Raw genomic sequence first — 24,601 nt, 5'->3', positions numbered from 1 at the left:
GAATATCTTGTATCTTAGATTTAGACAGTAAGATATATTCACTAACGAGGATCCATATACGAGCATGAAAGAAAAAGTACCTAAATATGCATATTCTTACCATTAATATGAAAACAAACTCCTTAGGAAATTGATCTTCAAGCTGATAAACATCTAGAAGCTTGCTATTGTTCTTGATGACTGATTGGTAAAACATTGCAACTAGAAAGAACACTGCCAAATCAGCGCCAAAAACATATGCGTATAGGTCGATTTCTCTTTTGCCTCCACCAATCACAGAAATTATAGGATATGGTAAGTGAATTCCTTTTACAATTCCAGAAACATGAGAGTTAAGAATCTCTGCTGCTACATCTAAAGCTGGGGTTAGTGACCTGTACCATTCTACTGATGCACATCCCTCAGAGGGAGAAGCATACACAACTTCAAGAACAGCAAGAACAATATTTTTATTTTCTTGACTTCTTTCAATGCTTTGAATTCGAACTCTACTAGCAGAATGGCATGAAGAAGGATCTTCGGCATCACATCTTTCTTCATGAGCCTTACTAAGCAACTCATTTATTCCAGATTCTATCATCTCTGGTTGGATCCCATCCTCTGGCCATTGATCAACTTCCATCGATAGTTGAACAAAGTATGGGGGAGCCTCTAATCCTTGAGTTATCGACCTCCAATACCTAGTGAAGCTTCTTGATATCATTTTAAGTGGATTCATTAGTGATAAAAGTAATCGTTGTGCCCTGTCTCTGCAACCATCATTTGAGCTAGAGCCTTGTTCATAATGACTTTTTCTCAGTGAAATTTTAAAATCTGTTACTGGTGCCCATTCACCATCTTTAGCTGTTATTGAACTTTGGAGAAGAGTTGATATGTAAACCAGAAATAAAGGTAAGGTGCTGATAACAAATGATGCCTTTATTCTATGTTCAGGAAACCCTAACTTTTGCAATAAAGGTACTTTCATAGTCAATCCACAGTGCTGGATTATAATCTGATACATGTACTGAAGCAAAATATTGACCTCTGTGTAGATCAGCATGATAATCCAGAACATGAAAGTAGGGCCAGAATTTACACACAGGGCATAAAGAAAAAGAGCAGCAAGATAAAACATTGAAAGCAAACTAAAATTCCAGAGGAAGACAAGTATAAAGCAACAGTAGCAAACAACATCGTTATTCGAGCGCATTTGTGACCATATAAAACCAAAGATTCTTCCTATTTGCAGGCTAGCTGGGGCAATTGATGTACCCATACCAGAATGAACAGAAGACATCCCATCTAAATATCCATATTCTACATTCTTCTGACTCTTAGTTTCATTAAATGCCCTATCATCTGCATAGGAGTGCCCACTTGAATCAAACTCTTCAGGCTCAATGTTCAAGAAACTCACAATATTCGTTACTGCCTGATTTCCAAGGGACTGCACTTGAGAAACGCCATCACCAATCAGCTGCACAGCAGATACTAAAGGGTTATCCTTATTCTTGCCCCTTTGCTTCTCTCTTCTGTTTGCATTCCAGTGTGCTGCATCGTCTGCATCTCCAAGTTCACTTATCTCACAAATAGAATCTGGGTTATGTTTCATATCCTCAGATAATGAGCTTCCACTTTTTGCACTAGTAGGTGAGTGTTGAATATCAGATATCAATGGAGGAGGTGTCATATTCATGTATATTTCAGGCAATGTAAAGTCAAAGGAATGGTATGCTTCTTTACTGACATCTTCATCCTGCTTTGTGGGTGATTTGAACTCATTATCTGGCATCTGACTAACTTTTTCTGCACTTATGGAAGAGCTCCTTCTATGTCGAAGACCTGGTTGCATTGTACTGTTGTTAAGAGGCTGAATCGAGTTAATGCTGTCAAGCTGAACTTGTAGATTAAGCATTTCAGATTTAATCTTTTCTACTTGCATGTTACGATGACGTTTTTGTTCTTCTGATTTGCGGATATGCTGCAACTGTGCAGTTTTCCAAGCAGCCCTTTTCTCTTGCTCTCGGACCATGGCACCAATCTGCTCTGCTTCCAGATATCTTGCTACATACTCAAATTCTCCAGAGCAGAAGATATATGACTGAACAGATACTAGCAGAAAGATTATTATCTCGACTAATGCGGACCTTGATGTTATCCGAAACCCATAATCATATTTATAAAAACCAATAACCTCATATATGTAGTCAATCTGTTCACACTTGCCAGAGCTAAAAATCCCAAGATAAGGAGATTGATAGGCAAGAGAAAGCACAATGACTGTAAAATTATATATCCGCAAAAATTTAAAGATTTTGTTCTTCTTTTTCAGTATTTCAAGTCTCATTCGGAAGAAAACAAGTGCAAAACCAAGGTAACCGAGATGCAAAACATCATATTCCAGGGTTCCAGTCATCAAAATTAAGGCAAGGACAATGTCTAATAAATGACAATAAGAGTAAAGCCTCAGATAATCAAGAAAAGTCCAAAAGCTTTTTGTTTCAAATGAGAGGTCCCTCCAAACAAATGCACTTTTCCTCTGAGACATCATTTGAAAATAGGTATGTGATTCTGAGAAACCCACAAAACGATCTGAACGGAGTTTGAAAGAAGAAAAGATAAAAACCAAATAGTAGCTCACAAGCATTCGTGGATCATCAACAATTAACCCTGTGTTGCACAAGAAACACATGTTTCTCAGTTCAAAATTCATGATGGAAATTGCATGAAGAGAAAAAAAAACATACACATAATTGAATATACCCAGTCACACATGCATGGATGCAGACAAGTTTGAACAATGATTTATATGTGGCTGCAGATCTCGGCATACCTAGCCAACAGTTTGTGCAAAAGCTGAAGTAATGGTCTGAGCTTCTCCAGCAATCATGGCAGTGGATCTCTACCCCACTAGTTTCATGAGTCCATGGAATCAGAGCTCTCCAAATGGCAAAGTATTCAACAATGAGGACAGAAGCAAATATGAAAACAAACATAGGCCACAACTTACGAATAACTTCTCGTTTTAGAAGAATGCATGTGACGAGGCATAAGATATAGAACATTGAGATGGCATTCAGCACAGCAAAACTTGCCAGTAGTAACACAATCATGCTAATCTCAAGGCCTCGTAGTTTAAATAAATTTTCCATCCAAAATTTCATATAAATTTTTAGTGTAGTCTTCTGCATTTCAAGTCTCTCCTTTTTCAAAGCAAGGATGCGTTTTTTATTCCATTTGTGACTCTCTTTAGAACTGCCCCATATGTATGCAAATGAGTATTTCTTATTCTGCGAGCCTCTGATCATATTAAGAATCGAGTCTGATTTTCTGTTGAGGTTGGAACCAAATGATGGACTCAAATTAGTAGCGCTTTCACTTGTAGATACTAAAGTTGAATCTAACAATCTCTTGTCTTCTTCAGTGTAGACCATAATACCACTTGAAGAATGCTCTGTTGATATAAACAATTGGCAAGGCTCCTCCCACTTACCCTTGTGTACTAGAGAGTCTGGCATCCCATCTAACCAATGAAAAACATTGTATTGTAGTGTGCATGCCACTATTACCAGAATCTTTCCCCTCAGTCCAGACTCAAGACCCCAAAATCCAGAGTCATAATATTTGAAACCAAGAAAAAGTGCTAAACCATAGAGCTGCTGACCAGGACACATATCTGCAAGTTTGCACCACATCTGGAAGAGATATTCTGACATAACAAGCAATCCTGTATAAAGCAGAAATGCTTTGGATGGAATTCTTGAAGCTTTTGGTAGAAGGGAACATATAGTAAGTCCCAAAAGATATACAAGGCCAAATACACTTATCGAAGACAAAGAAGCATAAAATAGAGCAAATGACAAGAGCTTGTCACTATGCCATATCAGGAATCTTCTGACAAAACCAAGAAATCCAGACTCTGATGCATCAGAAGAATCAACTGTCTTATACCTGCTCTGTCTCCTTTCATAGCTGTAGAGTTGCATTACAACCAAAACAGCCAACGATTCCCAGACATTCTCCAACAAAGAAACTTCAGGATTAAATCCCAAATCAGGGTACAGATTAACCAACTTGGATACCCATGATGATAAAACAGAAGAGATACTTAAGCTGTAGGTGAAAATAAAAACTACTGTGGCATAGACTTTTAAGGGAAGCCAAAGTCTCCTCCGTGTCTTCTCCACAAGCTGCCTTCCAATTATCCAAAACAGGAGGAAGAAAAGATAACCAAATGATATATAATTTGGAGTCACCAGATATAGAGTGCAAAGGATAGTAAGAAATGCCACATATGACCCATACGAGCGATATGTAGACAGAAACTTTTCACTGACTTTGCTGAGATATGTTGCTATCTTTCGCTCTATATAACACATGAAACAATGTTAAACAAAGTATTAAACGCCAAATATAATAACTTCTTGTGACCAAGAGCCTTGACAGTGGCAAAATGTGAAAAAAAAGGGGCAGGGTGAATGCTTCACAAAGAGGAGTAGAACAGAGGGAAGATAAGATGCAAATATGGTCAGAAATGAGATGCATGTGCCATATGAGCATTATGTAACAAATTTTTTCAATAAATAAACTGAGAAATTTTGCTGTTCATTGCATTATGTACCTAATTCTTTAATTATTTTATGGGTGTTTAACTGTGTATAAAGTGGACATGGGAAAGCACTTTTCTTTTGTTAACTTCCTGTAACCAAAATACACTGACCGGAAAGATAAAGATACGGTTGTTACTGTAGGAGACTTGTCAACATGCATGGATGCGCATGTGAATGTTTCCTGAAGAGAAAGATAACAGAAACAGAGAAAGAGAAGGTAACAAAGTAAAGGTGGGGGATCCATGCTAAATCTCTGTACATAGCTCAGATGAAGTAATATACCATGTGAAGAGCTGAAGCACTGTCTGTCTCTGGAGCTTGGTGAGTTGTACACTGATAGCAAAACTGATTTCTTCAGACCAGCTTTCAAGATACTAAATCCAAGTGGAGGACGTGGTGTATGCTGGAGAATAGCAGAAAATGAACAGAGGATATCAAATCCATGGTTCTGCAATGCACAAAAACACACCAGGACACCTATCTCCACAAAATCAACATAACTAGCATGCTGTGGCAATCCTGCAAGCCACAAGTAGCATTGATGTTTCTACTCCAACTGTGTAATGCAGAAAATGGAGAGAAACAAATAGCCCATGGACTGACAATCACATTTAATCATGAGATAAGACTTCAAGATGCAAGATGCAATGCATCAGACTATGAATAACATTTTTCCATCATGATAACTGTCATTATTCCAAGTTACAAGTAAAAAAACCAGGTCTCTAATTGAAGCAACTTTCACATACAACCAAAACAAGCCTCAAATACTGGAGAAGAAAATATTAAACAAACTCAAGCCTCATAAAAATGTAATCTTTATATAATATAATTTCTTGGCTATGCACTCCATTATTTTCCAGTTTGTTGTCCTATTTCTCTTGCATTGAGTAGTTTAAAAATTAAATTCAAATTAGTAAGTCAAAATCACATGTTCAAAGACTAGAACTCCTCTACCATTGCATCTCCATGGTACATGTCATCAAGCTACTTTCTTCTATGCCACAATTAGATTCAATACTCATTAATTATAAAGTGTGCCTACTACAAACATTGGTAGGACAATTGTACATTTTGATCTGGTTTACATGCAGAAATTTTATATGCATCTGAGATTGTCTGCTAAAGCAGTCAGATGTAGCCACATAAATAATTAAAGGATCATAATTGGTCAAACAATAATTTAACCATGAATTCTTCATCAATAAAAATATACACATGAGAAGAACAATTTACCAAATGCAAGTCACTCAGAGGCATGATTGATAAATTATTAAGTTGCTAGACAATTGCTGGATTGGATTGACATGATCATGATAGATCAAAATAATAATTCTGAAACTAAAACATGTAAAGAATCATAAAAACATAATATATTGACTTAATTTTACTAAAAAATAAAAATTCAGACAATTTATAATTTAATACCTATAAATCTAAAAGCATTTTTAAACATTGGACTGCCTGATTGATAATATGAGTGTCATCTGTTATTTATTTGTTAGTACAATATATTTCAAATATAAAAAATTAAAAAAATCAATATCTACAATTATATCAAGTATAAACTAAAATTTATAAGGTATATTAAGATGTCTTATTACGTCCTTCCATAAATTTCATAAGACAGTTAACAAGTATTGTATTAACAAAAGAGACATCTAAAAGGGTATATTACATAAGGATTTTAATTTCAAATTAACCGCCCGTATCAGGCGGTATGTATCGGTCCGCCAACAGACCGGTACACGGACCACTCGCTACCGGGTGGTACCGTTGATCTAGCCTCGTACCGGACGATACGGGACTGTATCGACCGTTACCGCCCGAAACAGGTCGGTAACAGTTGATTTTGACCGTCGCCGCCCACTACCAGGCGGTATCAACCTGGCTGCAGTGAGGGAAGAAGCGTCGAGGGAGAAGAGGGAGAAGGTGCTCGATGAAGAGGGAGAATTTGGAGAACATCGACGCTTCCCGATCCGGCACCGCCCTCCCTCGACAATCCCGATCCAGGAGGTAACCGAGAGGTGACGGCTCAACTTTTTCTTCGCTGCATTCTTCGCCCAATGTCGGCGATCTTCACCGAAGGCTGGAGGCGTCTACGGCCTTCGACGTCTTCGTCGAATGCCGCAGATGAGGAGAAGACCGCGTACGCCTCCTCATCTAACGTGACGAGGAGAAGAAAAGGAGGCAACGTTGCCGAGGCAACATACGCCTCCTTTTTTTATATTATTTTTATATATTGAGTTTTATATTTTTATATTATATATATATCAAGTGGTACACCTTGGTGTATCGCTCAGTACGCCAGTACCATACCATATCGAGCAAAACTTGAAACACCAGTACGATACGAAATTAAGAACCTTGATATTACATACATCAAAGATATACCATTGATTAAAACTTAATTATAAAATTAGAAGAGACTTTAAAGTTATACTCAAATGCTATGTGTATCAGCTACCATTTGTCCCGTTGGTAATTCCCAGTCAGTCTATCACTGTTTGTGCAATTATTACATGAATAGGTGAAGTGGGTAAACTACATATCAATAGAATAATACTTCAAAATTAGTCATAACCAAGGTTTTGAATACTAGTCCGTACCGACATATCGAGGTCTGCTCGGTACGATACATACCTGTATGTAGGCATATTGACGGTAACCCCTAAAACCTTAAAAATACCTCCACCTACCATGTCAGGGCATACCAACTGATACACCTCGGTAACGGTCGAAATCTAGGGCCGTACCGATCAGCACGCCTCGGTACCGATCAAAACACTAGTATAGCCTGATAGATGGCAGTCCACGTATCGGTATCCTCTCGGATCGATACATACCACCCATACCGAGCGATACACTTCGAAATTGAAAACCCACTCATAACTATTAAGCCACATGAAGTCGGATAACTCGTCCCAATCTGACTGCTCATCGGTATAGAATAACAACAAAGTATCACACAGTTTATTGGCAATTCAATTATATTCTTCTTAATGACATACCATGATATACCATAACATAGTCAATGTTGGTCCCAAGCCCAAATGAAAAAGATGGATCACATTAGGTCAACAACCATCACAAAAGTATGTTAAATCTTATGAACATGGATCTTAATAGCTTTTAGGACAGGACTAGATTGTCCCCTGGAAATGAAGGCACCTTCAACACATATTTCCTCGAAGTGCAAAGGGTGGGCAATGAAGTAGCTCGAAAGTTGCCTATCACATTGGCACCTAGATGTGATGGAAAATGAGCAAGGGTTCTTGTATTATCTTGGACCTATAATAGTAAAAAAATTAGACCAAAACAACATAGAAATATTGTTATTATTATATATAAGAATCTTAAGGACAATGTTATTAAAGTGAAGATACTTGGGAATACAATTGTAGTTTTAAAATCTACATTAGGAAAAAGAGATTCTTAATTTTATTGTTTATGCCCCTCAAATTAGATTGGTGATCAAACCAAAATAAAATTTAAAAAGATTTAAATGAAATCATTCAAGGAACATTTTCAATGAAAAACTTATAATAAAGATCATGTAGGAAAAGCTATGGTGGATTAAAGGAGTTCTGGGGGTTCTGGGTATGGTGAATTCTAATGTCACTGTAATTTACTCTTGCAGCACCCACACAAATAGTATCAGTACTAAGTTAGAAAGTATTGAAGTTGATTGATGACACCAATAATTGTGAACAACTTATGGAAAATAAGAGAAGTACATCGATATGCATTACATTAGAATAAAAGTTAATTTGTGCCAAGTAGAACAAATAACATTAACACTAATAACTCATGTAAAAACCTACCTAACTGTGATAGAATTACCAATGTCAAGGAACCACTTCGTTCCAAGGATTTTGATATTAGATCGAGCTGCAGGATGTATAACAGTGAAAAATGCACCTCACAAAAGATAATTAAAGCTTGGCGCATCTTTTTGCTTATAGAGTGGCTCAATAGAAACACCAAGAAGAAGCACACTGAAATCAGAGAAAACATGAGAACTCTTTGTAAATTACCACAAAGAGCAAAAATACTAAAAAAAATCACTTTTATAATCAAATTAGTCTTATGAATCATGAATAACATAAAATTTCCATCTAAGATGTCAATTTTAGAAGACAGAAACACAAATGCAAAGTCAATGAGAGACTTAATGAAGACAATATATAAATGAATAATCCCATATTGATTTATTTTAAGTGTAATTCTGTAACAAGTAACCACTATAATTGGATGTGATATATACTAGTCGGGCACCTCCATCAAGGAATAGTCAAGGAAAACATGATTAAGGTTTCGAGGATCAAGTTTAACATGACGTTGAGCATGAATATGGAACAATGTGACAACCAAATATCTTGGTGGTATGTGAGTAAAACCATGAAAGTTGAAAAACAATAACTAAAAGAGAGAACAGTGGTTGGAACTTCATTTTCTAAAACTTCATTGGGTAGCTGATTTATTAAATAATAGCATTAAATACCATTTCTCACTAGTATGCCTTAAGCACCTTTTTCTAAAATAGTAAAGTATGTGTTACCTCAAGGAGATGACTGACTCTTCCTTCTACACCATTTTTTTCATGGAGAATCAGACATTAATCATACTATTATTCATTCATTTTGTATATAGATATGCCCAGTGCCTACAATAACCAAGCTGCATGGCATAAATTTGAGATACAGGAGACACAAAATGAGACAACACCAAGTAGTCAAAAATCACCATGTGGCCCTCTAAGGTATCAGACTTGGTGAAATACAATTTCATGCAACAGACCACAAACAGTTAAAAGACAAGGCTTTGTTGTTCTTTCTTGCAGCAACAAGAATGTTACATGAACATCATAGAAGGCCATTACATGAACATCAAAGGAAGCACAAAAAAGCTATTCCTTTGTCAATTATTTATTTCCAAAATTTTCTTCTAAGAAACAAATAATCCTGACAACATTTAAAGCATCCCTCAGTTTTTAACCACCACTGATCAAAATTGTAAATATGATTTTGTTTAAAAAAATTATTGTAGTTGAATAAATCTATGTAAAATAGCATAAAAGTAAAAGGGGACAAAAAAGAAGGATGGTTCACCGTACTGTAAGCAGCATGAACAAGGCCAGGTTTTATGACAAGAAGAAAGAGAAGCAAAAGGGTGATTGCACGAGAAATTTTGCGTAGCACCCAAGCTACAGTAGCCACAATTAATACCTTTGTATCTTCTTTCTCTGCAAAAGGAAGTTATGAGAATCAACATTATAGTAATTTTTTTTAAAAGCAAAGATTGGCGCTCATGCATTACATATTTAGAAATTTATGAACTAAAGCAAAAAAATATGATAAGTGGACATGTATATCCAGAAAAGCCATCATCTGTCGACCAATTTGGATAGAAAATACTATTTCTAAAGCAAACACTATTCAAATTACACAAACACGATACATGGGATTGAAGTAGTCAACATTTTTCAAAAGAGCACTGATTGAGCTAATGTCAAAATAAAATTTTAAATACTGGTATAATATTTGTTTGAGAACCAATCACACTAGTACAACACCAAGACATCAAGTGATATATACCAGCCTTTACCTCCCAGTATCACAGAAATAAGTTCATAAAATATAAAAAATGAGCAGTACTTCAAGCATTATCAAGCTGTATAGTTTATCACCAGTGTTTGACCAGTATTTTAAATCACATCAAATATGAATTTACTAAAAGCATAGATAACAGAGTTTTAACAAACTATTTATCAAAAATTACTTTACTGGTGATATAACATGAAAATCCAAATTTTCAAATAAGACCTCAAAGCAGAAATTGTTTATCAGAAGCTATTTAGTTCAAGACAAATTGATATCAAGCAATACAAGTTCAGCCTGGAGGTGAATTTTGCTGATGCTGAAGAGCAGCTCAAACAAAGGGTAAAATATACTTTTATCACTGAGCAACAGTGTGTTTCAAAGATTGCCTATATGTAATAGCAACTGTTTTTAAGAAACAGAAATAGCCACTCGCAACATAAAATTCACAATCCAAAACTAAGCTGAAATATTTCTTAACAATGGTAATATGACAAATTTAAATAATGAATAACAAAAAGCTGATACATAATTTAAACATATGGATAATAGTAAGTACATATGGCTTAAAAAAGCATAATATTCTAGACATTAAAAATTCAGAATGAAACAGAAATAAAGATCCAATCCTAGTCATGGTGATTTGGAACTAACATAGACTAGCAAACCTTTCTGGTCAACATTTTTAGGCAACCAATATCCAGAAAACTAGTAAAACTGATATGGTGTTAAGTTACTTGAACTGTAGGAAACTGACAAGAAAAACTCATTCTATTTCCTTTTCCAATAATTAGAATGTGGTGAAAAAACTTTGCACTTATTTTTTAATGATATTTCAGAAAACCATATCATTCTCTAGAGAGAATTTTGGAACATAAAATATTGACTTCTCCTGAAAGTTAGAAATAATTGTATACAATTTTCAATTTTCCTACCAAACAAGTATCAGGAGAATTTTTCCAAGTGAGAGCACTTTTTAAATGGATAATTGTGTGCAACAAAACATATACTAATTTCAATTCACTAAAATCAGACTACTCAAGGCATCAAATACCTTGATTGAGAATTTTTAGTTGAGACATGCTAATTAAGTAGACAAAAGTCTCAGAATTTAACATGCTTCCACACGTATTACAAGAAATCATAAACACATGCGACAAGATATTTAATATGGAAATCAGATGCAAATGCCTGCATCATAAATATGTTCACCTTCAACTATATTGTCATTGTTGGAAAACTGCCCACCCTCATCAGACAAGTACAAAAAAACAGAATTATTTACGAGGTTAACCAATGCCACAAGGCCTCCAAGACCAAATTGTGCAAGTAAGAAAAAGCCAGGAATAGGATAGTGCCACAGCCCAATAGTTTCCCAAATCACCATGTCCTGCATAAGTTTAAGACATGCTTGTTAGGTCTCATTAATATCACAGAGAAATAAATAAACAAGTGAATTACCTTCTGGATCTTTTTGTTAAGCAACGTGAATGCCACATTGAATACATATGTGCTAGTAGCCCAAAGAAGGATAAAAATTAGAAGCATCCCATTCAACCGGTGCAATTCGACCAAGGAGGGAAAGGAAAATAACACATAGCCAACATATGCCAGCAATCCAAAAGCACATATACTAGTGAAACTGAAGCTCCAAAAGGAAAGAGAAAATAACAACACCTGCCATTGTCAAATTCACAGTTTCAATAAACATATATAGAGGGTATAAGGTAATATTTAGTCAGCAAAAGAATCTACAGCCCAAGACACAAGCCATGATCTCCCAACTAATTGGGGTTGGCTACATGGCTACAAGAATCTAACAAAATGTGAGCCCAGTATCGATACAATACCATTTATTTCTATTATACTTCAAATTTTATTCAATGGTATAGACTATAGAGTAGTATAGATCCATATACTGCTCCAATATACCGATACCATAACAGTCAATAGGTTCCTGAAACCGATCTTGGACCAAGATTTAAATCCTTAGTTATTAAGAATTTCTTATGTCTAAATCTACTACCACACACTAGCATTCATAATTAATTCACATCATCTAACTGGCCTTAAAGTCTCCTTTGAAAATTTCTAATCCGTTTGAAATGGCTTTCTACAACAATTAAAAACAACATTTGAAATGGCTTTCTCACATATGTAAATATTTCTTACCATATCTTTTCTGTTAACTCTACACATCAATCTCAACATCCTCATCTTACCACACAAACTTTTTGTACCCATTTATTGTGCAACCAATATAGGTTTTATACAACGCTCATGCTAGCATAAGGACAAATTGTAAGCTATATGCTAGTTAACTTTATATTCTGAATCATGCATTGACATGGAATGAGGATTACTCAAGGAAAGTACATTATGCTATATTCAGTTTTAATGTGATACTGATTGTGGGGCCTGTGGACTAACTGCTTGAGTTAAGAACCTGAGATTATTTTGGTTTTGTTGACACGATTACAGAACCAACATTCAATCATACTTTCAGAAAAGGGACTTAATGCTTATTTGATATAAGCCAGATGTCAATGATCCCTTGGTTAAATATTAGTCCACTTAGCTTGGGAAGAGCTAAAAGATCAAAATGCCAACCTTAGAACACCCCCTGCTTGTAAGAATTGCATTAACCATTCTCCTAAATGTACGATAAAATATCAAAACAATTTCACTGTGGACAACGGAAGGAGCAAGATTTGCAATATCCCCCGGTACGGTTTGGAAGGAGCAAGGTTTGCAATATCCTTGCATTGAACTAGACCGTACACCTGGTACCAAACCTGTACCAAGCAGTACAGGCCCTGCACCACCTGATATGCTTGGTACAAAGACGATACTACTCGGTACAAGATGGTACAGACCAAGATATGCAGTTTCTAATAATACCGCCCGTACCGGATGGTACGTACCGATCCGTCAGCTGACCGGTACACGGACCGCCCGTTACCGGACGATATAAGAGTATATATATATATATATATATATATATATATATATATATATATATATATATATATATATATATATATATAATATATATATATATATATATATATATTTTTTTTTTTTTTTTTTTTTTTTTTTTAATTGCGACGTCGCGTCGCCCGAAGAAGGATATATATATATATATATATATATATATATAAACGAGGCGACGTCGCCCCGCCCGGGAGAAGAGAGAGGCAATGTCGTCGAATTTTATATATATATATATATACCGAGCGGTATACCGCACAGTATACCACTTGGTATACTGTATCGTACCGTACCGAGCGAATGTCGAAACACCGGTATAGTATGATATTTCAAACCTTAGTACAGATTGTGTTTGACAGTTTCTCTTTCTTTCCGGCCTTTCTAGGATTTTTCAAAACTCAGTATATACCAACTTACTAACACTCAATATATTGATTCAAACCAATACAGCCTCGGTCCAAGCACTAACCGATGCACCAGTGTGCGAAATTACAAATCTTGGGTAAGACGATGGTTGTGTGCAAATTGTGACAAAAATTATATGCAAGAGAGAATAAAGAAGAATCTCAAAGAATGCAAGTTAACAAAAGGCCACGATACTTGATTATTTACTTCAAAAAATGTCTCCAACCAACATAACCTATAATGACTACAAAATAAAGGGAGTAGAAACCATTTAAATTCGCACAACAGAACAATTTGCTTCATATCTGACATCACCGAAACTAGAAGTGATTCATAAATAACCTTGCATGAAATTCCAGCAGGGGTTATCTCACTGATTAAATGCCCCTAAAATAAAAGCTAGAAAATGAAGAGACTAAATAGAGTGCTAGAAAGAACCTTTGAAAACTCTGGAGTGGAGTCAGAATTGCCTCTCTATATAGACATTGACAGAATATCTAAAGATAGATTGTGCAAGCTTTATCAAGTAGGAATGATCAATGTTTTCTGCAAACAATTTTGCTAGGTTGCTTTACCAAGATTTGAGAAACCCATAGAAGACCCTCTGTGCTGGGTAGTATGCCATATACCAGTCCAACCATGGACCAGCACAGACCACCTAACATTAGTCAATATCAAGTGAACCAGCCCAGTCAGGTATTTTTCTCTAGTTTTCTTTGAATGGTACAGTCTTTAGATATATTTTGACCACAGCTGGGTTGATCCAGGTTCTAAGTCATGTATTTAGATATGTTGAAGAGTCAAACCAGTCTGAAAAGGAAGACGTGTCCATGTTTACCCTGCCCCCCATTTTTCCATGGTCCTGTGGATTTTCTTTCTTTATTTTTCTTTGCTTCTTTGACGAGTATCCGTTGGTATACCATCAGTATATTGGTACCATACTGGTCCCATCAAAGACTGAAGCAATTGTTGGTACCAAAATTTGATTTCTTGCTTTTCACTTAAGGCCAAAGAACAATGAAATCTTTAGAACCAACTCACAAGAGGAAACAGTATAAAGTTTCCAATAAAAAATGAAGCATATTGACCAGGAATTACCGGGAAACCATAAGTGAAGAAGTTGATACTGAAATTTCTGAAAACTGATCCTCTCAATAAAACATTTGTATGCTTTTTACCAGACCTGAAAATGGAAAAAAGATTGCAAAACATGGGTAGTATGGTCAAATGAAGAAGGATAAATTGCAATGCAAAATATTACAAAGACATGTCACATACATTAAAATATAAGATTTTGGAGTCACACCTTATTTCCAGATACTATGTAGTATGTACAATAAGAACATTGCAATAAGAGCATCAATGTTTATGATGCAAATGATTTTGCCAAAATATCTTGACAAACTCCCAAAAAGACTCATGGCACATTAAATTCCCAAAGACACATGAAATATCTTGACAAACTCCCAAAGACTCATGGCACATCCCAAAAAGTATAAGAAGAAAACATCATTTCAAACTGCCTCTATAAAATGGTCATTCCACAAACTTAGCATACATGTAGGCGGTCTTGCTTCATTGTTTAAAAAAGGAGTTTAATGCTAGCCCCTACCAGTTACCGATAGACCATTATTCTGACATGGTACTATGTATCAACTATGATATCACCCTCTACCAATTGGCATTATTGTAGAAAATATAATAAAAAGGAAAACCTGTAGAAAATATATTCTGTTATCAATCAGAATATGTATTGTTGGCTTATAGCTGAAAATTGAGCTAGAGATGAAGACCAAAGAAGAGACACTTAAAGAATAAAGACTCCTGTTCTCTTCTCCTCTCCTCCCCCCTCTTCCTTTCACTGCACAGAATTGCAGTGAAAACTCTGTAAAAGAGTGACCAGTGTGGATCTTAAGATGTTAGGTCAACCTTGTCGACAATAAAAAAGGGTCAACAAAAGGAGGCTTTACCAAGGGTGGATCTAAGTAGAGTCAATATACGCAGCCTTACCCTTCCAAACATAGAAATCCTTTTCGCGACTTGGAACCTTAGTCACCTCAATGATAAAGGAGCAACCTTACAGTGGTCAGTCAACACCATAGGGGCTCTTTGTTAGGCCAATAATACCTACTTAACAACAAAAGTTAAAATCTTGCAGTTATACCTACTAAGGTAACCATACAAGGCAAAGGAGGAGGTGGCCGAGAAATGACATGGAGGAGGGAAAATAAATTGCAGGACAGAGAGAAAGGAAAGAGAGAGTGTGTGTGAGGAGAAAAAAGAGAAAAAACAAAATAAACATACAGTTGCCAAAAGCTGGAAAAATTTTGAAAAATATATAGATGTATCAAGTGGTAGGCTTACCTCTTGGTACCCCTGCTTTTCACAGTTAAGATAAGATCAAGGTAACCATAATGGACAGCAAGCCCAATATAAACTGAACCTGACCAAAAGTTGTAGTTGTGGGCATATTTCAAAAGGTTTGGTATGGTACAGCTGGTATTTACCGATCCAACTGTCGAACAATCCACTGACCCTAGACATACCACCAGGTTCAAGCATGGTACAAGCACAGTGTATTTCATGTCTACCAGGCGGACCACAGTGCTAACTGATAGAACCAGGTTCTATCAATATTCGATTGTTAGCGACCTGTAACGATCAGTAACAGTTGGATTTGGGTCTTTTCTATTCATCCAACCATTGGGGCTCCTTTGTGGATATTTAAATACGCCTTCACCCTCTTCTCCTCCTATTTCATACTCAATCTCTTTCACAATCTCATTCTCAACCTCATTTTCTTGTTTTCTTGGCTAAAAGGTTTAGATCCCGAAACAATTAGGGAAGGTTGATTTGCATCTAAAGAGAAATTAAATCTCAAAATCTGATCCAAATTATCTTCAAATCAAAGTAATTCCAAACCTAACCTCTAAGTTAATTTCATGTAATTAGGTTAAGGAAAATATGCTTATTCTTGTGTGATTAGGGCTTATTCTTCCATCTAAATCTAATAAAGGACTAATTAGAGGTAATTAAGGGCTCATTCTAGTATGTTACTTCTTGTTTATTAGAAAATTAAGAGACAATTAAGGGCTTATTCTTCCATGTACACATGATTTAGGGCTGCGGTGTGCTGAAATCAATAAGTTCAGTTCTAGAAGGATAATCCTAAACTGGCTTAATTGGGTTCATACTTCATAATGCAAAGAACTTGAGTGATCCTCTACCAGATGAGGTGGGGGACCCCCACATCCATCAAGTTTCATTACCAAGGCAATACAAGAAGAGGAACATGGGTCAGCGGAGAAGCAGCAGTTGGTGTCAAACCGTGGCCGGATTTCCAGCATTCAATCTACTAGTGGTCATGGCATATCACAGCAGAGTCGGACATCAACCAATCGTAGCAAGGGATCACAATAGAGTCAGACATCCACCTATTGCGGCAACGGAAAGGGACAAGCTTTGCAGTTGATTAATCATGTGGACATTGGACAAAAATTAGCATCATTGAGACACCTTCTCCCTCATGGTTCATGCTTCATGAGGTCCATGGAGATAGTAGCAGAATGACAATAATGTGTCAACCAATAGTTGCGACGATGATGACCAATCGGTTGTTCCCACTACTTAGAGTTGGGGTGGCACACGAACCAAGACCAATATTTTACAAATGTCGCCCAGGATACAAGGCACAAGCTCGAAAGTCCACACACCTCTTTTGTGACTACAAAGATTATAGGTGAAGCAAGGTTGTCAAACTTGCTTTCCTACCTATGATTGTAAAGTGATCAGAAACTTGAATCGTAGGATCAGATTGTAGAATCATTAGATCCTACAATTTATGCAAAATAAATTTTAAAATATATACATATACTTGTAGAAATTTATAATTTTTTTTGTCAATATTTAGTAACTAGCATATGTTCTTAAGTTAATAATTGTATTTTTTTAAGTGAATGCATAATTCAATAGTATTCTCTCCTAATAGAATGAACAATAATTTATATTTTGTGTTTTTATTCAGATCTACAATGATTGGATTGGTCTCTCCACTTAAGCAACTCAACTCAAGAATGCTACTTGTTGAGCAAAAGTGCATATTTGTATTTGTTATGATATTTCTATTATAATGATTAAATAAATTTCAACTGAAGGACTTTTAAGCTATCAATATAATATTATGGTTTCTTTGGACTTGAACATTTGTATGATACAGATACATCTAACTAGGCGCTTGTCACATTTTTTTTTCATTTTTTTCTAAATACCAACAAATGCTTTATGATTTATTTTATTACACAATATGCTTAACATACAACAAAAAATATGCTTAAGAATAACAATTGCACAGCCACTGTATACAGTGGATCAAAATATATAATATTAATGTACTTTTAACCAAGGATTGCCTTTTCGGGTACCGAACCCATGTCGACAATCTGTCAGACTGATACATAACAATCTGTACCAATGAACCAACACATGGTACGCCGGTGCATACCGGTGTTTCGATGAGGAAGAAAAAGATGGTAAAGAAGAAGGGGTGATGGAGGAACAAAGGAGGAAGAAGGAAAAAGAGGAAGCAGTGGAGGAAGAAGAAGGTAGAAGAAGAAGAAAAAAGAGGAGAAGAAGCAGCAACAGCATACCTAGGAAGCAACGGTAGCAGCAGTAGCAAGCAATAACATTGCAGCGGCAACGGTAGTGGCTCAACGGAAGCGGCAATGATGACAACAAAGGCATTGTACGCGAGAAGAGAGCTCACATTCGCAAGCCCTAATTTATTTTTTTCTTTTTTAACGCTGAGTTGGATAGGTGCCCACCACTTCTTTTTTTTATTATTATTTTAACTGAACCATCCAAAACGGGGGTGGTCCATATAGCAACTCACACCCAGACTGATATGTGTTAGGATCGGAGCGGCACTAAGAGGGGGGGGTGAATTAGTGCTGCGGATTAAAACTTCGGTTTTAATCAAAAAATCTTTCGTACGTTAAGAACGAAACTTGAGAAATTTAACTTGAAGGCGTATTCTTAAAGTTGCGCAGCAAGAGTAATGAGGAACTAAAGCAGTAAGAAGATTTGCAGTAATGTAAATGACAATAATAAAAAGCAAACCAGAGATTACGCCGATTTTTAGAGTGGTTCGGTCAAATGACCTACTCCACTTGCGAGGCCCCTCTTCGATGAGGCTCCCACCTTCCACTAGCAAGTCTCTTGAAATGGAAGGGTAAACACCCCTCTTACAACCTTTTACAAGCAGTTCAACCTCTTACAAATTTTCAATAAGAAAGGAGGAGGAGAACTCTCTAGCAAATTGAAAACAAGACTTGCTAAGACTTTCTAAGACTTTTCTCTCAATCAAAATGCTTCTCAAAAGTTGTAACCTCAGCTGAGATTAGAGGGGTATTTATAGGCCTCAAGAGGATTCAAATTTGGGCTTCAAAATTTGAATTCTCTTTGGGTTCCCGCTGTTGGAGGTGCCACCGCCCAGCCAAGCGGTGCCACCGCCCAGCGCTCGGGTGCTGGGCGGTGCCACCGCCCAGCCAGGAGGTGTCACCGCCCAGCACTCGGGTGCTGGGCGGTGCCACCGCCCAGCTAGGCGGTGCCACCGCCTACAGTGTTTTCAGCCCAACTACAGTGTTTTCAGCCACTAGTTGGGCTTCAATCTTGGCTCTCTAGTTCGCTGGTTTAGCTTAATTTTTAGCCTAAACCAACTCTGACTTTGGGCCCAGTTGGCCCCTAACCAGGATATAGGATTATCTCTTAATCCTAATCCTAATTACAAGTGGACTACATAACCAAAACACATCCTAAGCAAATTTTCAACCGCGAACGTCGAGTCTTGTTCCGGCGAGCTTTCCGACGAACTTCTTCCGACGGACTCCCTGCAAGCTCCCAATCTTTGTGATGACTTTTAACGAGTAGCCGAGCCTTCTCGGTGATCTCCGCGAGCCTCCGACGATTTCTTCGGCGAACTTCCGACACGTTCCCGATTTCTTCTCGGATGGTTCCGGCAGCATCTCCGATGATTCTTCGGTCCCTTAAACGTCCATCGAGCTCGACTCCGGTATCCTTGCTTTATGTTTTCTGGTTATCGTAGTTAATCCTGCACACACAAGCAAACACTCTACTCCGATCTAGACAATTATTATTACACAAATTGACATTCTGTTGCCCGACACGTCATTGGTTGGCGCTTCGTCCGATTCTTCGGTGCATCATCCTCTCTTGCGGCTTGTTGCCCAATCGGCGGTTGACCTCCGCAACCCCGATATCCTTGGCGCAATTTCGCTCTCCTTGGCCTGATGCCCGACGCCCGAAGCCTTCTGCCATCCAATATCCTGACGTGATCTCCTCCGACGCAACGTCAATTCCTCCTGCGTTAATTGTCTAATCCTGATCGAGTAGACCTGTATCACTCAAAATGTAGTCAAACATTTAAACACAATCAATTAGTTTCATCATCAAAATCCGAGATTCAACAATCTCCCCCTTTTTGATGATGACAACTAATTGATGACTAACGGAGTTAACCTTAACTCCCCGGAGTTTAACTAAACTCCCCCTATCAATATGTCATTGATAGAACACTTGGATTATCCCAAATCCAAGTAACATTCATCACATGTTATGAAAAACATTTAAACTATCATGCAAATATATAAAATATTTAATTCAATGCATGAAGTCATCAATATACTTCTCCCCCTATGTCATCAACAAAAAGGAGAAGTAGCTCTAGCTATTTTAAAAGATATGCAAGTTTTTGCAACATAAAGCTAGATTTTCATCACAACATATAAGCACAAAAGTATAGCAAGATTCTTAAGTTTAATCATGGCAATTCAACACATGCTTCTTGTGCAAGATTGCACTTTGCTTTTCTTTACATGTTCTAACTAGCAAAAAGCTTTCTCCCCTTTGTCATTGTCAAAAAGAAGGGAAGACCCATTACATCAATTATGACAAAAGTAAGTATCAATCTTAATTGTGCATCATCATATTTTCAAATTAGAATATGCACATTTTCAAAAAAAACTTTATATTCATTTATGCATGATATTGAATAAATCGATCAACATTATAAGGATATCATACATGATACTAAAATTTTTAACTATTTGTCAACATTTTGATCATGATACCAAATATTCATCATTTAGAGTATTCATGATACAAAACATTAAATCAATATTTATAATACATCATTTTTGCGATAACTCATAGTATTTTAAATCATGATTTACATCATATTAATACATCACATCATAATTAGAAAGCACAAGTATTGCATATATCATTGCAAATCATATCATGATGGTATCAATTTGTCAAATTATATCCCACCAAAAACTTATCGCCATTTGTATTTCATGCATAATTTCACTTCATCACATTAGGAGTATCAAGAGGAATTAATTGGGTGATGAGATTAATATTTCACGAATACATGGAATTGTATAAAAAATCATATCATAAGTGTTTCATACATTCATATCATCACATGAAGGAATATAAACAAAAATTAGTGATGAGATATTACTTCATGAATACAATAAAATTCATATAGTATATCATGGTTTATTAGAATTAGTCTTCCTTTTGGTGAATAGCAAAAAGAGTGGTAGGAGAGCAAGATCTCAATTTATGCATATCAAATATTCAATCATCAAAATCATGAACCATCTAGAAAATTCTCCTCTTTAAATATTCAAAGAGAGAATCATGATGAACATTCTTGGTTTACATAAAGTTTCAAAACATAATTGTCAAGATTATGAATACTAAAAGACTATGAAACATTTCGACAAATCTCCTTTTAAATAGAAAAAAAAAAAATCTTGATTCATAAAGGATTTCATATTATGAATTTCAAGAGATCAAGATCATGATTTCAATAAAAAAAATTATTCAAATTTAAATCATCAAAATCATTATCAAAATCCAAGAGATTCACAAAGATGATACAAATGGATTCATCAAAATCAATAAGATTGAGCAAAATAATTTTCAAGAATGTTATCCTCTTTTCGATTATTTCAAAACAAATGATTTTGTTTCATTTATACCAAATAAAAACATTTATCATGTTTAAAACCGAAAGAGTAAGATTCATTACAACAAAAATCAATAAGGTACTTTCATTATGGTAAAAATCAATGATCCATAAATCGTAAAAGATTCATCATCCATAATTTCGAAATTTATTAAGTATGATCATTAAGCATAACACTAAAACATGGTTTCAAAATGTTTAATATTTTCATGCATATCAAATATTTTCAAATTCGAACATGCAAAATTTCAAAACTATATCTTCCATTTTTCATACATAACTCAATCATCATTATGAGCATATTGTACATGATATTCAAGTCATAAATTATCAAAATGTCAAGTAGAGTAGGTTAATTTGAATGTATCATTTTTAGTGAATGCCAAGAAGAATCACATCATGAAAGAATTTTGATTTATGGCAAAATTTCATGTATCGAATATCGAGAAATCAAGATGATAATATATATATAAAACTATTACAAGTTGTATTCAAGAGAAAAATCATCATTTGTTTTCAACTCATTCAATTTGTCAAATCAATATCATGATTTTGATATAACTCATTTCTAATTCAAATCATCAAACCAAAATCATTTTCAAGGGATTCATATAAATCAACAAGATAGAGAAAAATAATTTTCAAGAACAATTCTTTTCTCTTTTTAATTATTTAAATTCATGTCATTTATGCTAGATAAAAATGTGCGTCAACATTTAGGATCGAAAAATGAATTTTGTCATAAAAACCATCAAGACCAATAAATCATAAAAATCATCATGTATAACTTTACAATCTCATGCATAAAATCATCAAATCATAGCATCAAAACTTTCAATAATTTCATTACAACATTAAGTAAGGTTTTATTGAACATAATTTTGAATGATTCTTATAGATATTTAAAAATTTCTTTAGTTTTACTTTATATGATTGACTTTATATTAGTATGCTTCAAATTTTTGTTCTTATGTCAAAACTATACATCATGTTTGAAAACCAAAGATAAGGTTCATAAAAAAAATCATCAAACCTTCCATTCAAAAGTCATACATCGTCATTGAAATTCAATATGGAAATCGTCAAAATACAAATTCTTACTTCTCAAGCACATATATAAGATTCATCTTACTAGGTGTATAAGCATTATATTTATATCTAACATTTTATTGTATTAACATAACACAAGCAATTTTCAAGAAAGATAATTATTCAAAAGAAAAGAGAAAATGCATCATGGAAAACATCAAGTAATTTCAAAATAATTAAAGAGAGTTGAGTTACTTACCTTGTATTCGAAACCCGTCAAAGCCCAATTCGCCGTTTCACCTTTGGAAGTTCTTGATTCATCCTTGGGTGCCTTCCTTTTCTTTGGCCTCTTCATCCATTCAAGTTCATTGTTTATTTTAGATTTTTGTTTAATGAACTTATTAAGAGTTGGTGTTCGAAGTTCAAGTTCATCATTGTCCTCATCACTTGAGTCATCGCTCAAGTGGTATTCATTTGTCCAAGGTTCCAAATCCTTCCTGTTCTTTGGAAGGTGGTTCAAGTGTTCATTGTGTTCATCATGTGCATTGCACACCATTTCATATGTCATTAATGAGCCGATAAGTTCTTTAAGTGGAAAAGTATTTAAATCTTTTGTTTCTTGTATTGCCGTTACTTTTGATTCCCAAGCTTTAGAAAGTGATCGTAAAACTTTACTAACAAGTTCAAAATTCGAGAAACATTTGCCAAGAGCTTGTAAACCATTGACGACATCCGTGAAACGGGTGTACATGTCAACAATGGTTTCGCTCGGCTTCATTTGAAAAAGCTCGAAATTATGCATTAAAATGTTGATTTTCGAATCTTTAACTCTAGAAGTGCCTTCGTGTGTGATTTCAAGAGTGTGCCATATGTCGAAAGCCGTTTCGCACAAAGAAACCCGATTGAACTCATTTTTGTCCAAAGCGCAAAATAAGGCATTCATAGCCTTTGCGTTTAAAGAAAACATCTTCTTCTCCAAAACATTCCAATGGTTCATTGGAAGAGAAGGCATTTCAAATCCATTTTCAACTATGTGCCATAAATTCAAATCCAAAGAAAGTAAGAAAACTCTCATTCGAGTTTTCCAATAAGTGTAGTCCGTCCCATTGAAAAAGGGAGGACGAATGAGAGAATGACCCTCTTGAAAGCCATAAAGAGCCATTTCTATTTGGGTGTTAAACCAAAGTAGAAAACCGTGGCTCTGATACCAATTGTTAGGATCGGAGCGGCACTAAGAGGGGGGGGTGAATTAGTGCTGCGGATTAAAACTTCGGTTTTAATCAAAAAATCTTTCGTACGTTAAGAACGAAACTTGAGAAATTTAACTTGAAGGCGTATTCTTAAAGTTGCGCAGCAAGAGTAATGAGGAACTAAAGCAGTAAGAAGATTTGCAGTAATGTAAATGACAATAATAAAAAGCAAACCAGAGATTACGCCGATTTTTAGAGTGGTTCGGTCAAATGACCTACTCCACTTGCGAGGCCCCTCTTCGATGAGGCTCCCACCTTCCACTAGCAAGTCTCTTGAAATGGAAGGGTAAACACCCCTCTTACAACCTTTTACAAGCAGTTCAACCTCTTACAAATTTTCAATAAGAAAGGAGGAGGAGAACTCTCTAGCAAATTGAAAACAAGACTTGCTAAGACTTTCTAAGACTTTTCTCTCAATCAAAATGCTTCTCAAAAGTTGTAACCTCAGCTGAGATTAGAGGGGTATTTATAGGCCTCAAGAGGATTCAAATTTGGGCTTCAAAATTTGAATTCTCTTTGGGTTCCCGCTGTTGGAGGTGCCACCGCCCAGCCAAGCGGTGCCACCGCCCAGCGCTCGGGTGCTGGGCGGTGCCACCGCCCAGCCAGGAGGTGTCACCGCCCAGCACTCGGGTGCTGGGCGGTGCCACCGCCCAGCTAGGCGGTGCCACCGCCTACAGT

At 35.9% G+C, this 24,601-nt stretch overlaps 1 protein-coding gene across 2 annotated transcripts in view; it reads right to left on the bottom strand.

Moving 5' to 3' along the window:
• The window catches only part of LOC103974143 (piezo-type mechanosensitive ion channel homolog), an 82,944-nt gene that overhangs the window by 16,861 nt on the left and 41,482 nt on the right, over positions 1-24,601 (bottom strand). For both annotated transcript variants that reach the window (XR_670880.3, XM_009388906.3), the window contains exons 8-15: positions 14,687-14,771; positions 11,654-11,869; positions 11,405-11,582; positions 9,709-9,837; positions 8,417-8,590; positions 4,875-5,111; positions 2,816-4,348; positions 101-2,652 (exon numbers count right to left, since the gene is read on the bottom strand). Coding sequence is in view for 1 of the 2 variants with exons in the window: in XM_009388906.3 (XP_009387181.1) it covers positions 101-2,652; positions 2,816-4,348; positions 4,875-5,111; positions 8,417-8,590; positions 9,709-9,837; positions 11,405-11,582; positions 11,654-11,869; positions 14,687-14,771 (5,104 nt within the window). In the remaining variant the exon portion in view is untranslated. The remainder of the gene's footprint in view (positions 1-100; positions 2,653-2,815; positions 4,349-4,874; positions 5,112-8,416; positions 8,591-9,708; positions 9,838-11,404; positions 11,583-11,653; positions 11,870-14,686; positions 14,772-24,601) is intronic.

The sequence above is a fragment of the Musa acuminata genome, chromosome BXJ2-4 (assembly GCF_036884655.1).
Source record: "Musa acuminata AAA Group cultivar baxijiao chromosome BXJ2-4, Cavendish_Baxijiao_AAA, whole genome shotgun sequence".
Lineage (NCBI taxonomy): Eukaryota > Viridiplantae > Streptophyta > Magnoliopsida > Zingiberales > Musaceae > Musa > Musa acuminata.
The sequence above is the reverse complement of the archived record's forward strand: the minus strand, read 5'-3'. Positions and strand labels throughout refer to the sequence as shown.